Source organism: Centroberyx affinis, unplaced genomic scaffold (genome assembly GCF_046629955.1).
Source record: "Centroberyx affinis isolate AG114_WGS23_722 - 3 ecotype Tasmania unplaced genomic scaffold, CSIRO-AGI_Caff_v1 ptg001263l_1, whole genome shotgun sequence".
Taxonomy (NCBI): Eukaryota; Metazoa; Chordata; class Actinopteri; order Beryciformes; family Berycidae; genus Centroberyx; species Centroberyx affinis.
In genome coordinates, this window is record NW_027279774.1 from 60,064 (window position 1) to 76,791 (window position 16,728).

Consider the following 16,728-nt stretch of genomic DNA (forward strand, 5'->3'; position numbering starts at 1 on the left):
ATTATGTATCACCATGTGGTTTGGTCTGGATTCATGGACTGATTTTGTTTAGTTTTTACAAGATTCAAAGGTTGATTTTACTACAGTAAATTAAGTGCCAATTGTTAATATTTTCATGTAATAAAAATGTTTGGATTATGATGACGTGTGTGTTGATTTAAACAGCATCATCCCTTCTTTCTGTGGCTAATCGCCCTGCCCCTCCCTTCTCCTCATATCTGTGGTACCTATGGTGACTTCAGCCACCCTCAGTACACCGGCCATATGTTCAGTTTCCGAGCCACCTTGGGGTTTTCCCATGCAGCTCCGCTCCATCTCGCGGCTTCCTCCCGTTCTGGCCGGTCTGCTTATGAAAACACGATCGGGTGAGGATTCAGATTTTTTTTCTCCCCCTCCTGTCTTCCTCACTCCCTTCATCCCACTACAATCCAAAAATCTCCACTGTATTCGTCGACGGCGTGGAGAAACGTGAGGCTGTTCGGATTCAATGATGCAGGTTGTTGTTTCAACCCCTCATAACCATTTATATACTCATTGATGATAATAGGCAAGTTGTCCTGACTGAAATGGAACATTCGTCTTCTGCAGCTTATCAATGCTATATAAAATTTAAAAAGAAATAGATTTTGTCATTTTGCCTAGTAGGTTGCACTAGATAGTATATTCCAGTGGTTCTCAACGTGGGGTCCGGGGACCATCAGGGGGTCCCCAGCAAATGGAATTGTTAAACTTCATTATTTTGTCATTTTAGAATGACTATTTTGATCATAGCTTCACTGTTATCTCTCTACCTATAATACAGATAGTCATAGAATTCTGGACAAAATCATATCTGACAATAAAAATCTTCTCAGATTTGGGTCCAAGAGACAAAATCTCATCAAATGGTGGTCCGTGGCTCTAATGTGGACTAAATTAGGGGTCCTTGATATGAAAAAGGTTGTGAACCACTCTTCTCGATAGCCTAGTCACCATAATGAATTTGCATTCATTCTCAATAAAGTTTTACCCTAACCCGAGTTGTCTGTCTGAAATACACTTAACCGTGCATTCACACTGGTAGCAACATGATCAGCAAGTCACCCAGTCATCATCCTTATACTGGCACAAAAAAAATCAGATTTTTAAGATCTGATATTTTCATGACCACATCAAATTTCTCCTTGTTTTGACAGCAATGAACAGGCTAAATGTGTACCTACAAAGAGTTACATAACACATTTATTTGTCCTGTGTAAATGTAGGTGATACTGCCTCCAAATGTTGACCATGTGTCACAAGCCTTCAGGTAGAGTGTATTTACTTGTAAGCTCACCCAGTCGCATCATTACCACCCACATACAGCACCAAAGACAATAAAACGAGAATACTAATTATGACACAACTCAATCAACTTTTTAATAATTATTAACAAGTATAGGTATGGATTTACACTCTTTTTTTAAAACATTTTGTTCATAATTTCTGTTGTTTTGTTTTTATTTATTTCTTTTTTGTTCCCTTTATGTAATTTTTTTGTACATATTCCAGCTGGCGTGCAAGGCAAAAGATAGACATGACGGTAGAAAATAAACTCTTACCCCCGGGGGGGGATGAGAAGGAAGCTCGGGTCAGTGACATCACCAGGGAGCCCAACTAGGGGGGGGGGGGGGGGGTGGTTGGGTTAGACATAGGCTACTCTTACAAAAAGTGTGTCATTTTCAACAACGACCCTGAGTGTTTTTTGTTAAGAGAAAATATCCTTGCGTTACTTTTTCAACACAACATGCGGTACTAATATCGGGGGGGTGAGATCGATATATCGGTTTTGCTGATATATAACCGTCCTTTAATTTAAAAAAAAAATCGGATCTGGTCCACCTCTGATATGACGGATAACGATGCGGTTTGATCGATTACGTATTGATTGGAGAATGGGGATTCGATACTACGCTGGTTGTCTAATGGTGGGGGGGGGGGAGACCTGAACCTGAACGGAGTGGCGTGTTGTGTTGAAACGTAACCGTGGCGATGAACTACACTCGCAAAACGTGTTGTAAAATGAAACACAATCCGTTTTTTTTTTTTTTTGGAGAGAGAGAGAGAGAGAGTGTGCGGTGAGGATTTCCCCCGAACCATGTAGCTGATGTTCAGAGTAACATACAGTGAATGAGGGTGGAGGGTGGAGGGTGGGGGGGGGGGGGGACTTGGGACCTGGGACCTTCTACTTAACGGGACAGACTCCTTCTCCTCCACCGCTCCTTCCATTACACATTACCCCTCCCAGTTCCTGATCTCAAGTGATGTCACGGACCCCCGCCTTCCTTTTACTTCCCCTCCTAGGTCGTCTCTCCTCGGGTTAGTCCGTGTGTGTGTGTGTGTGCGTGTGTGTGTGTCACTCAGAGAGGGGGGGTTTCAGTTCTTTGGTCTGGTGGTTCTGCCTTCGCTATGTGCCGTCTCAAGACCGTCCCTCCCCTCTCCTGCGTGCCGGTTCCCGGGTCGGTTGTGCTGGGGCTCTTCTCTCGGGACGGTGGCGGGGCCGGGGGTTTCTCTAGGGTTTGGGACGGGGTTGTGCTCGGTGGGGTCGGAGGGGGTTTTTCTAGGGGCTGGGTTGTGCTAGGGGACTTTTCTTGGCACGGCGAGGTCACCGGGGGGATTTCTAGGGTTTTGGACGGGGCTTGGGTTGTGCCGGGGGCCACCGGGGGTTTTTCTAGGGTCCGGGGTGGAGGTTTCTCCTGGGTGGGCGGGGGTTTCTCCGGGGCGGCCGGACTGAAGGGCGGGGGCGGGGTCGTTTCTCCACGGGCCGGAGCGGTTGAGGGCGTTTCCTCCTTTGCCTCGGCGTGTCCCGTCCTCCCTCTCCGCGCTTTCGTCTCGTCCCGCTTGACCTTCTCCTCCTCCTCCTCCTCCTCTTCCCGCTCCTCCTCGCTCTTCTTCTTCCCTGCTTCGGCGGCCGGGCGGAGGCGCAAACGGAAGAGAAGAACAGATTAAAGAAAGAAAGAAAGAAAGATATTGGGCCATGCCTCTTCTCTCTCCTCCCTCCTCTCTCTCTCCTCTTTCCCTCCTCACCTCGGTCGGCGCCCTCGGGTGCTTCCTCCCCGGCGGGCGGGTCTTCGGTGCACGTGGGCAGGTCCCCTCGGTTGCCCCGGAGACGGATGGGCGACCTCTGCAACACTGCCTTCAGCTCTGAGAGAGAGAGAGAGAGAAAGAGAGAGAGAGGCTTGAGACTTGTAAGATTAAATTACATGAAACTTAAATGAGCCTTATGAGGCAAATAATTATGCGAGACTTTAAATTATTTCATATCAATTAAAAAAATATATATTTCAAAGTATATTCACACTGCAGAATTGTGGCTCAGTTTGTTAGTCGGTGAACAAAATTTTCTGCACTAAAAATGACTTTTTTTTGTATTAATTAAAACATAAAGCAGAATTGGGTCAACAGTGTTTCAACAGGTGGCGCCATATTGCAATCATGGATTGGGGCGTTCAGACTGTATAATTAGTTAAATGATACAAGCCATAATTGCACACATACAAATTGTGTAATTGTACAATTTTTCCAAAGTTTGGATACCTCACATCGGACCTTCAGGGCCCCTAGACTAAATCTAGATCATCCTTTAAACCACTTCTTAAAACTCACTTTTATTATGCCTTTATGTAATGATCTTTGGTCTTTATGGTTTTACTTCCATTATTGGAGGGTTTATGAAATTAGTTAACATTCTGGTGAAAATCTGACATGTGGAACTGGCATATATTGACAATTGCATAGCTTTTGGTGGAGGTGCACTCTACCAACTGCCATCTAGTTATTATTATTATTCTTCTTATTACCCACCTTGTGTCATGGCCAGAGCGTCCTCGTGTACGGACATGGCTCGGCGTTGTGGGAGGGGCTTCATGCGTGGGCGGGGCTTAGGAAGACTCTCTAGAGAAGCACACACACACACACACAGGTACACACATTAATGACAGAACACACTCATAGGTTAAAGGTACAAAGGTTCTAGCAGTGTTTTCTTATTCATTTTTAGCACAGAGATTTCATAGAGGCTGGTTCTAAGTGTTGTTTCTCCTTTCATACTATTTGCTTTTAAAACAACCACTGTTCATAAGGTAGACCAGTGGTTCTCAACGCGGGGTCCGAGGACCACCACGGGTCCTTGAGGGGGATTCAAGGGGTCCCAAGCAAATTGATGAAATGTTCATCTTCAGCATTATTTCATTACAAGAAGTTAACACAATTATAGGATGTAGAAGAATGACTGTTCTATTCTCAGATTTGGGTTTGAGAGACGAAATCTCATCAAATGGGGGTCCGTGGCCCTAATGTGGACTGAATTTGGGGTCCTTGATATGAAAAAGTTTGAGAATCACTGAGGTAGACTATGAGGGTGGGGTAGGCTACAAGCTTTTTCAAGATTTTTTCCTCTTACTTGTATTTATTTACATATACACTACCGTTCAAAAGTTTGGGGTCACCCAAACAATTTTGTGTTTTCCATGAAAAGTCACACTTATTCACCACCATACGTTGTGAAATGAATAGAAAATAGAGTCAAGACATTGACAAGGTTAGAAATAATGATTTGTATTTGAAATAAGATTTTTTTTACATCAAACTTTGCTTTCGTCAAAGAATCCTCCATTTGCAGCAATTACAGCATTGCAGACCTTTGGCATTCTAGCTGTTAATTTGTTGAGGTAATCTGGAGAAATTGCACCCCACGCTTCCAGAAGCAGCTCCCACAAGTTGGATTGGTTGGATGGGCACTTCTTGCGTACCATACGGTCAAGCTGCTCCCACAACAGCTCAATGGGGTTCAGATCTGGTGACTGCGCTGGCCACTCCATTACCGATAGAATACCAGCTGCCTGCTTCTGCTCTAAATAGTTCTTGCACAATTTGGAGGTGTGTTTAGGGTCATTGTCCTGTTGTAGGATGAAATTGGCTCCAATCAAGCGCTGTCCACTGGGTATGGCATGGCGTTGCAAAATGGAGTGATAGCCTTCCTTATTCAGAATCCCTTTTACCCTGTACAAATCTCCCACCTTACCAGCACCAAAGCAACCCCAGACCATCACATTACCTCCACCATGCTTAACAGATGGCGTCAGGCATTCTTCCAGCATCTTTTCATTTGTTCTGCGTCTCACAAACGTTCTTCTTTGTGATCCAAACACCTCAAACTTGGATTCATCCGTCCACAACACTTTTTTCCAGTCTTCCTCTGTCCAATGTCTGTGTTCTTTTGCCCATCTTAATCTTTTTCTTTTATTGGCCAGTCTCAGATATGGCTTTTTCTTTGCCACTCTGCCCTGAAGCCCAGAATCCCGCAGCCGCCTCTTCACTGTAGATGTTGACACTGGTGTTTTGCGGGTACTATTTAATGAAGATGCCAGTTGGGGACCTGTGAGGCGTCTGTTTCTCAAACTGGAGACTCTAATGTACTTATCTTCTTGCTCAGTTGTGCAACGCGGCCTCCCACTTCTTTTTCTACTCTGGTTAGAGCCTGTTTGTGCTGTCCTCTGAAGGGAGTAGTACACACCGTTGTAGGAAATCTTCAATTTCTTAGCAATTTCTTGCATGGAGTAGCCTTCATTTCTAAGAACAAGAATAGACTGTCGAGTTTCAGATGAAAGTTCTCTTTTTCTGGCCATTTTGAGCGTTTAATTGACCCCACAAATGTGATGCTCCAGAAACTCAATCTGCTCAAAGGAAGGTCAGTTTTGTAGCTTCTGTAACGAGCTAAACTGTTTTCAGATGTGTGAACATGATTGCACAAGGGTTTTCTAATCATCAATTAGCCTTCTGAGCCAATGAGCAAACACATTGTACCATTAGAACACTGGAGTGATAGTTGCTGGAAATGGGCCTCTATACACCTATGTAGATATTGCACCAAAAACCAGACATTTGCAGCTAGAATAGTCATTTACCACATTAGCAATGTATAGAGTGTATTTCTTTAAAGTTAAGACTAGTTTAAAGTTATCTTCATTGAAAAGTACAGTGCTTTTCCTTCAAAAATAAGGACATTTCAATGTGACCCCAAACTTTTGAACGGTAGTGTACAGTAAAGATACACAGTGACAGTCTGGCTCTATTTTATTTTACCTGTTTGGAAAATTATTCATCCAATGTTGGGTTTTCAAGGCTGATACCAAGACAGATATTTCTGGATTGAGGCTGCTGATAGCCAATTATTTTGTGCTAATATCATTCAATTTGACCATTTTGATACCAAGTAATTCCCAAAAATTACAAGTATTCTGAGTTTCCCCAAGAATCCTATTCTTGTCAGGGTGGAAAAGCCTCTGAAACAACATTTAAACCATCATGGGACACTACAATTCTCCACTTAAATCCTGGATAATGATAATAATACAAAATAATAATATTGTATAAAACATTCATGCATCGATCTGTGGAATCTGATCAAAATGTCTCATTAGAATCAATTCAGGTTACAGTCTTCCCATAGACCAGTGATTCTCAACCCTTTTCATAGCAAGGACCCTTAATGTAGTTCACATGAGGGCCACGGACCCCCATTTGATGAGATGAGATTTTTGTCTCAGACCCAAATCTGAGAATATTTTTATTGTAACTGAAATAATGGTGAAGTTTAACAATTTCTGAATTTGCTGGGGACCCCCTGGAACCCTCTCAAGGACCCCTGGTGGGCCCCGGACCCCACGTTGAGAACCACTGCCACATACAATCAGTGTAGTATCGATCAATTCTGCAGTAAATATGTAATCAATCAAACTGCATCATATCCATCATATCAGAGGGTTGAACCACACTGCCTGGACCAGATCTGATACTTAATAAATACTGTATGTGGGCAAACCAAAAACCCTCATCCGGATCCGAACTGGTTTCAAACGGGTCGGGTTAACGGTTACCGTCAGTGACTGATTGTGCTTTCTCGGAGCGGTCCTGTGCGCTGGGACCCCTCCGCGGCGACGGGGCTGGAGGAGGAGCCTCTTTCCTGGGGGAGGGAGCCGAGGCCGCGCCCCGGAGATCCACATCCTGGCTTTCATTCTGAAGGTGGAGATCAGAAGAACGTTGAGTGGAGGGGAGTCTTGGGAGCTAGAAGGGTTTGACCGATATGCGTTTTTTGAAAGCCGATAAGGATATTTTTGGTTTGAAGCTGCTGATATAGACCATAATTTGTGTTTATATTCAGTAGGGGTCTATCTGTAGACCCACTACAGTAGGGGTCTATCTGTAGAGCTGATCTCAGGCTCTGGAACTTCCTCCCCCTACACATTTATCAGTCAGACATCATAACAACATTCATATCTCACCTCAAAACCCACCTGTTTAAGCCGGGCCTACTCACTGTGATATTTATGGTTCCCTGCCCTTACTGTGTCATATCTGTCCCACTGTATGCGTTGTGCTTTTAATATTTCATCTGACGGTTTTATGCTTTTAGTCACCGCTCTGTAAGGTGACCTTGAGTTGTCTTGAAAGGCGGGCCACAAATAAAATGTATCATTACTATTATTACAGCAGTTGACGCATAACTGCGCTGGCGTGGCATCATAGTGAGGCCTCGAAATTTACATCAGTTTCCCTGCTAATATTTCAAAACAAAAAAAACAAACATTATTATTTAGGCGTTTTAGTAAAATACATTTGGACATGATAGAGATTTCTATATGACAGAAGACATTGCAAGGGAGAGTTCTGTTAGTATGGAATAATGCATAATTCAAATGGAAATGTAATATGTAAAATGGCCATGTAATCCTACGTTTGAATTTAAATTTGCCACTTGTATGTGCAGTTTTTGGCTCAAAATGAAAATTCAAATTCAATAATGTCATTTGCATTTGACAATTCCTATACTAGTATTGACATTGACACACATTTTAATTTTCCAATTTGCATCATCATTTGAATTTAGCTAAAAAATAAAGCGTTTGAAATGAAAATATGAAATGTCAGTACTAGTATAGGAAACGTCAAATGCAAATGACATTATTGAATTTGAGTTTTCATTTTGAGCCAAAAACTGCACATACAAGTGGCAAATTTAAATTCAAATGTAGGATTACATGGCCATTTGACATATTACATTTCCGTTTGAATTATGCATATGATACGCTTCCATACTGTTAGATCCAATCACAGTTGAAAGACAAAACAAATTAGTCTCAGATCATGTGAAGGAAGGTGATTATGGAAGTTTGGAAGTTTTGGAAGTACATTTTTTTCTTTGCTGTATGAGATGGAGTAAAATAGCTATAACTCTACTATAATAACTCTGAGGTCACAGTATGCGTCTACTATAACAGCAGGTACAAGTTCAAACACTTGCATTGGATAAGAGATGTTATGTAACAACTCAAACACCTCCAAAATAATAATAGTTTACTTTGTGAGGATTGATAAAGAACAGATAGGATCGATAAAGTCTTGCCTTGAGGCTTGACATGTGGCCAGCAAAATTTCTGACAATATATTAAAAATGTACAACTAAAATAATATCTAGTGATGTATTGGCTGAATACAGTGATTGAACAGAAAACAGAATATACTTCGTGTCCTTACCTGTGCGTGTGTTGGAGTCTCTCCCGCCTTCCCGTCATGTGTGGGGGGTCTGGGCTGGACCCCCCCTGCTGTGCTGGTGGGGGGAGGAGCAGAGGAAGGGAGGTGCGGAGGGGGAGGACGACCTCCTCCTCCTCCTCCTCCTCCTCCTCCTCCTGCAAGAGCAGCCGGGGTGGGGAGAGGAGGCTTGGCGGCGATGGCGGGTTTGGGCGGCAGGGGGCCCACGGGGCGCTCGGGGACGACGGGTTTGGGGTGAAGGGGAGGGTCCGGGTGGAGGGGGTCCAACACTCGCATGGGACGCCTGGTGTCTGGCGGGACAGGGGGGAAGAGAGATGAGAGTAAGATAAAAACGAGCCAGTGTATTCAGTTCAGTATATTAGTTGGAGTAATCCTGTTATTGATTTCAACTTTATGGAGGTAATCAGTGATCTGTAACTCATTTAAGATTGAGGTAGATAATACCTGATGAAGTGGACATGGTTCTGGGCTTCATAAATGTGGGAGGTGGTTCGGGTTTGTCCAGGATAGCACCTGAGAGAGAGACAGAGAGGGAAAGATACAAATGATTGATTCTACAAATGATTCTAATCAGATCAATTAAAACCAGGATTTCACTGGTGGTTTCTGTGTCATGGTGTCTGTCATTGTGCAGAGACAATGGACAACAAGGAGCTAACACAAGATCTTCCAGATGTTACTGTCAAAGGGTTCAGATGAGAAGAGGGACCTTCGATCTGTCCCGGGACACAGTGAGGACCGTCATGAAGAAGAGCAGGAAATACGGCCGCAGCAGCACCTCGTCTAGATCAGGGGCCGGATTCACAAAACCCTCTTAAGAAAAAAAAATCTTCTCAAGTGCCATTTTTTTCTTAACTTTAGTCTTCAGAAAAAAAAAAGGAAAAAATGCTATTCTCAAAAGCAGTTCTTATATATTTTCTTAACTTTCTTCTTATGTTTCTTCCCAAGAAAAAACTTGGTGGTATTCTTGAAAGTTCTCAAATTTGTTCTTGATTTTTTTCTTAACTTTAAGACGGCCCTTCACCTGTCTTAAAACTCCTACAGTGAAAAGGTAAGCCTCCAATGTCATATATTTAAACACATTTTAGGTTATAGTTCAAACTCTTCATAGGTTCCCCTACACCTAACATTAAGATGAACATTTATTGTAAAGCTTTATTTGGTGTAGGGCCAGGTAGGCCTCTGTCTCATGTCTGTTGAAAATAAGCTGCAAATTTTACAGCTACCAACAGCAACCAATGTTTAAATCTTTGCCCTAGTTGCCTTAAATAGGTTTTTCCCCAATTGTTTTGTAGATGGAAGCACTTTGGGTTGCCTCCTAGCCTCCTAGCCTTGTCTCCTAGCCTCCTAGCCTTGTCTCCTAGCCTCCTAGCCTTGTCTCCTAGCCTCCTAGCCTTGTCTCCTAGCCTCAATGGCAGTAAGCCTAAAGTTTATTAACCAGAATTAATTCAGGCTCTATTTTGAGAAGTTCTTAAGTAGGAAAATTGAAGATATTCGTAAGAAATTAGACTGTTACTAAGAAAATATTGAGGAATTGCACTTAAGAGCCTTCTTAAGAACTTCCTGAAATTTCCTCTTATGTCATTTCTTAAGATCTATCTTAAGAACACATTGGTGAATCCGGCCCCAGTCCAAGATGGACGACAATGAGGAAGCTCATCAGGAAGCTACCAAGAGGCCAGCAGCTTTAAAACAACTGCAGGACTCCATGCACATAACAACCAAGAACATCTAGTCTGTCTTATGGAAGAAGACAGTCTCCTAAAACCATGTGAGGAAAATGTCTTCTGGTGTGATGAAGCCAAGGTAGGACTTCGGTCTTAATTCAGTGTTTGGTGCAGAGCCTGAAGAAGACAGCAGCAACTGTTCAGCTTGTCGATGCAGCAGATAGTGGAGCAAATAAATAGCTCCAGATAACAAGATATTATGGGGGAAAATCCATTTCATCCTTCAACTTGACAACAATCTGAGGCACGCAGCCAAATGAACCAATAAATGGCTTAAAAAAAAGGAAGACAGCATCCTGGAATGGACCGGTCAGAGCCTGGATCCTCAATCCTATAGAGAATCTGTGGACTGAAGTTCTGAACAGAAGGTATTTCCATCTGTGTGACCCCCCCACCTCTCCCATTCACACCATAGGCATACACTACTAGCAGTGATGGAAAGTAACTAAGTACATTTACTCAAGTACTGTACTTAAGTACAATTTTGAGATACTTGTACTTTACTTGAGTATTTCCATTTGATGCTACTTTATACTTCCACTCCACTACATTTCAGAGGGAAATATTGTACTTTCTACTCCACTACATTTATTTGACAGCTTTAGTTACTTTTCAGATGGAGATTTGACACAATGGATAATATAACAAGCTTTTAAAATACAACACATTGTTAAAGATGAAACCAGTGGTTTCCAACCTTTTTGGCTTTTGACGTCTTACAAAAAGCAGTGTGTAGTCGGGTCACATTTCAGATGTCTATGAGTTGTTAACAGCTCCACCAAATAGTGATTTTTCCCTCTAAACCTCACATGGTTTCATTTCAATAAATGCTCAAATGATCCAATATTTCAGCAAAAATCAAAGATTAGAGAAAAAGTCCAAAAACTGAAAACAGATTTGTGTATCAGAACTTTGTTTTTTCTTCTTTCCTCTCCCATTAATCATCTCACGACCCCTCAGATTTATCCGGTGACCCTTTGGAGGGGCCCGACCCCTAGGTTGGGAACCACTGGACTAAACTAGCTAACTGTATATAAAGTAGTTCAAACTAGCTCCACCTCCAGCAGCTACAACAGTAACATGCTGCTTACACACTGATGCTTCAGTATTAATAATCTAATGATGTCATATAAAATAAAATATCAGTCAGAGGGACCAAACCACTACTTTTACTTTAATACTTTAACTACATTTTGCTGCTAATACTTATGTACTTTTACTTAAGTAGAATTTTTCAGGCAGGACTTTTACTTGTAATGGAGTATTTTTACATTGCTGTATTGCTACTTTTACTTAAGTAAAGGATCAGAGTACTTCTTCCACCACTGGCTACTAGTGTTCTATAATCATAAAAACACATTCAACGGTAGACAAAGGGTTGAAGACATGATGTCCCTTGAGCACAGCGGCCTGGACAGACATTATTTATAGTCCGTCCACTGCTGAGCATTGAAGAAGATACATCCAGATCGTTTTGCAGGGACAGAGAAGGTCACAGACTAAAACCACTGGGTGTACGCAGCATGGACACATATTTATCTTCGTTGTGTGAGATAAACAGCTGGTATCTCCAGAAAGCCCATACTTCAGGAAATCAGAGAGAGAGAGAGAGAGAGGGAGAGGTCAGCGGGCTAACAGTATTACAGTATACCCAGTGGATGGCTGCAGTGTCCACAGACAGTCAGCAGGGAGAGCCAGAGGAGCTGACACTGTGACCCCTGACCTCTCATCATCATTCCCCCACCACCACACACACACACATAGACACAGATGCCTTACCCTCAGAGTTGGCCTTCCTCAGCTCCTCCTCTTTATTCTACAAACAAGACAGATGAAACAGCATTAAACTAAAACACATTTGATCAGGACAACACAGAATACTGAAGCTGGACACACTGTTTGATTGACAGCTGATCTCTGGGAAGAGCAGTGCAGAAACACCACAGCAATGAGGCTGAGCACCAGGAGATGGAGACAAAAAAATGAGGAGCTCATGGATTACCACTTTTTAATACCGTAACAGCTGATACATTAAATACATACTGATTTTTCACCACTAAAGGCCAGGAACCTGTGTTAAAACACAGATAAAGCCTGTGCTTTTCAGACTTCCTTTCAATTACAGCCAGGCAGATAAGACGGAGTTAAGCTCAGGTTAATCCTCCCAAAACTTCCCACTAATAAGATTGGGATATCCACAGCTATTGTGCTTGGGTATCAGCTTAATATATCCATTTAACATCGTACATTATGCCTATTATGTTGTAGATAGGAGGCTGTGTATCACATTAACATCTGATGCAAGGTCTAAATCTGCACTATGCTCCATGGACTTTGACTATTAGATCATGTATCTGATGATACCTGTGTTGTATTAGACTCAGTTCAGGTTAAGGTCTTCCCATAGACAACCAGTGTAGTATTGATCAATTCTACAATAAATATGTAATCAAACTGCATCATATACATCATATCAGAGGTGGAGTATTTCTAATAAAAGGACAATATCCGCAAACCCATATATTGTCTAACCCTATTGCATGCAATCAAATATATTGTGTGCATCTACACACACACACACACACACACACACACACACACCCTACCTGGTTTGTCTTGGTGTCAGCAGGTGGTGTTTTGGCCACACCCATTCTGTGCAGCATCACCTGAAGCCTCTGTTCAAAACTAGATGTGCTCTCTGATGCATGCTTCTGGAAGAATATACACACACATTTTAGTGCATATGTATAGGTGCATGCACACACACATATTAAGACACGTACCCAAATATTCACACATAGTCACAAATAGAGAAGGGATACAGAAAAGCACCAGCAGTGAACTTTTTATTGCAGAACTGTAAAAAAAAAATAGTACAGTTTGACCATGATACCACAAATGTAAATCAAAATGACAGTAAAATTGGAACTCTGTGTGATGCTGAGCTAATATTTTGATGTTCAGATACAGAAAGTGTGTTTGTTCAGTTAAGAACCTTATCTAAAATGAAGCTGTTTTCATCATTCAGCAATCTGGACTTTTATTTCCTCTCACCCAGACGACTGCAACTCTCTTTATTGCTGCCTAAATCAAAAGCCTCCAGTGTCTCCAGCCTGTACAGAATGCAGCAGCCAGGATTTTAACTGGTGCTGACAGAAGAAATCACATCACCCTAATTCTGGCGTCACTTCAGTGCTTACCTGCTAGTTTCACAATTGATTGTAAGATTTTGCTGATCACTTTTAAAGCATAGAACAGGGGCCTTCTGTTCATGTTTAAATCTAGACCTAAGACTAAAGGAGGCCGGGACTTCTGGTCATGTTTAAATCTAGACCTAAGACTAAAGGAGACTGGGCCTTCTGATCATGTTTAAATCTACACTTAAGACTAAAGGAGACTAGATCTTCTGGTCATGTTTAAATCCAGACTTAAGACTAAAGGAGACCGGGCCTTCTGGTCATGTTTAAATCTAGACTTAAGACTAAAGGAGACCGGGCCTTCTGGTCATGTTTAAATCCAAATTTAAGACTAAAGGAGACCGGGACTTTTGGTCATGTTTAAATCCAGATTTCAGATTAAAGGACATCAGGCCTTCTGGTCACGTTTAAATCTAGATTTAAGACTAAAGGAGACCAGGCCTTCTAAAGGAGACCGGGCCTTCTGGTCATGTTTAAATCCAGACTTAAAACTAAAGGAGACCGGGCCTTCTGGTCACGTTTAAATCTAGACTTAAGACTAAAGGAGACTGGGCCTTCTGGTCATGTTTAAATCCAGACTTCAGATTAAAGGACATCAGGCCTTCTGGTCATGTTTAAATCTAGACTTAAGACTAAAGGACATCAGGCCTTCTGGTCACATTTAAATGTAGGCTTAAGACTAAAGGAGACTAGATCTTCTGGCCATGTTTAAATCTAGATTTAAGATTAAAGGAGACCAGGCCTTCTGGTCACGTTTAAATGTAGACTTAAGACTAAAGGAGACCTGGCCTTCTGGTCATGTTTACATCCAGATTTAAGACTAAAGGAGACCAGGCCTTCTAAAGGAGACCGGGCCTTCTGGTCATGTTTAAATCCAGACTTAAAACTAAAGGAGACCGGGCCTTCTGGTCACGTTTAAATCTAGACTTAAGACTAAAGGAGACTGGGCCTTCTGGTCATGTTTAAATCCAGACTTCAGATTAAAGGACATCAGGCCTTCTGGTCATGTTTAAATCTAGATTTAAGACTAAAGGACATCAGGCCTTCTGGTCACATTTAAATGTAGGCTTAAGACTAAAGGAGACTAGATCTTCTGGCCATGTTTAAATCTAGATTTAAGATTAAAGGAGACCAGGCCTTCTGGTCACGTTTAAATGTAGACTTAAGACTAAAGGAGACCTGGCCTTCTGGTCATGTTTACATCCAGACTTAAGACTAAAGGAGACTAGATCTTCTGGTCATGTTTAAATCTAGATTTAAGACTAAAGGAGACCGGGCCTTGTGGTCATGTTTAAATCCAGACTTAAGACTAAAGGAGACCGGGCCTTCTGTTCATGTTTAAATCTAGACCTAAGACTAAAGGAGGCCGGGACTTCTGGTCATGTTTAAATCTAGACCTAAGACTAAAGGAGACTGGGCCTTCTGATCATGTTTAAATCTACACTTAAGACTAAAGGAGACTAGATCTTCTGGTCATGTTTAAATCCAGACTTAAGACTAAAGGAGACCGGGCCTTCTGGTCATGTTTAAATCTAGACTTAAGACTAAAGGAGACCGGGCCTTCTGGTCATGTTTAAATCCAAATTTAAGACTAAAGGAGACCGGGACTTTTGGTCATGTTTAAATCCAGATTTCAGATTAAAGGACATCAGGCCTTCTGGTCACGTTTAAATCTAGATTTAAGACTAAAGGAGACCAGGCCTTCTAAAGGAGACCGGGCCTTCTGGTCATGTTTAAATCCAGACTTAAAACTAAAGGAGACCGGGCCTTCTGGTCACGTTTAAATCTAGACTTAAGACTAAAGGAGACTGGGCCTTCTGGTCATGTTTAAATCCAGACTTCAGATTAAAGGACATCAGGCCTTCTGGTCATGTTTAAATCTAGACTTAAGACTAAAGGACATCAGGCCTTCTGGTCACATTTAAATGTAGGCTTAAGACTAAAGGAGACTAGATCTTCTGGCCATGTTTAAATCTAGATTTAAGATTAAAGGAGACCAGGCCTTCTGGTCACGTTTAAATGTAGACTTAAGACTAAAGGAGACCTGGCCTTCTGGTCATGTTTACATCCAGATTTAAGACTAAAGGAGACCAGGCCTTCTAAAGGAGACCGGGCCTTCTGGTCATGTTTAAATCCAGACTTAAAACTAAAGGAGACCGGGCCTTCTGGTCACGTTTAAATCTAGACTTAAGACTAAAGGAGACTGGGCCTTCTGGTCATGTTTAAATCCAGACTTCAGATTAAAGGACATCAGGCCTTCTGGTCATGTTTAAATCTAGATTTAAGACTAAAGGACATCAGGCCTTCTGGTCACATTTAAATGTAGGCTTAAGACTAAAGGAGACTAGATCTTCTGGCCATGTTTAAATCTAGATTTAAGATTAAAGGAGACCAGGCCTTCTGGTCACGTTTAAATGTAGACTTAAGACTAAAGGAGACCTGGCCTTCTGGTCATGTTTACATCCAGACTTAAGACTAAAGGAGACTAGATCTTCTGGTCATGTTTAAATCTAGATTTAAGACTAAAGGAGACCGGGCCTTGTGGTCATGTTTAAATCCAGACTTAAGACTAAAGGAGACCGGGCCTTCTGGTCATGTTTAAATGTAGACTTAAGACTAAAGGAGACCGGGCCTTCTGGTTATGTTTAAATCCAGACTCAAGACTAAAGGAGACTCGATCTTCTGGTCATGTTTAAATCCAGACTCAAGACTCAAGGAGACTCGATCTTCTGGTCATGTTTAAAATCCAGACTCAAGACTAAAGGAGACTCGATCTTCTGGTCATGTTTAAATCCAGACTCAAGACTAAAGGAGACTCGATCTTCTGGTCATGTTTAAATCCAGACTCAAGACTAAAGGAGACTCGATCTTCTGGTCATGTTTAAATCTAGATTTATGACTAAAGAAGACTAGATTTTCTGGTCATTTTTTAATCTAGACATCAGACTAAAGGAGACCGGGCTGTCTGGCCAAAGTGACCTTTAAAAATAACCATATTTGCATATTTTCACCTCCTTACAAACCAGGTATTTGAACATTTTCAACTTCTGTGGTTCAGTAGAAGCCATAAAATGATTCATTTGTCACTCCATGCATTTTGGATGGTTCTGAGTGGAGTAAAAGTCACCCTACTCTTTTCTTTCTCATTCTCCACTGCTTGGAATTCACCATAAACTGTAGTGGTATAATATGGTGCTGCACAGACACCAGCAGCAAGCTACAGACCAGCACTGTCA

The 16,728-nt window shown here is 41.9% G+C and overlaps 1 protein-coding gene across 1 annotated transcript in view; it reads right to left on the reverse strand.

The window, feature by feature from the left end:
- Positions 1-1,423: 1,423 nt before the first annotated feature.
- The window catches only part of carmil2 (capping protein regulator and myosin 1 linker 2), a gene marked incomplete at its 5' end in the record, with an annotated part of 29,893 nt that continues 14,588 nt past the window's right edge, over positions 1,424-16,728 (reverse strand). Inside the window, 8 exons of the mRNA XM_071525084.1 lie at positions 1,424-2,920; positions 3,046-3,162; positions 3,823-3,912; positions 6,897-7,035; positions 8,554-8,858; positions 9,013-9,081; positions 12,075-12,111; positions 12,902-13,006. Coding sequence (XP_071381185.1) covers positions 2,379-2,920; positions 3,046-3,162; positions 3,823-3,912; positions 6,897-7,035; positions 8,554-8,858; positions 9,013-9,081; positions 12,075-12,111; positions 12,902-13,006 — 1,404 coding nt within the window. The remainder of the gene's footprint in view (positions 2,921-3,045; positions 3,163-3,822; positions 3,913-6,896; positions 7,036-8,553; positions 8,859-9,012; positions 9,082-12,074; positions 12,112-12,901; positions 13,007-16,728) is intronic.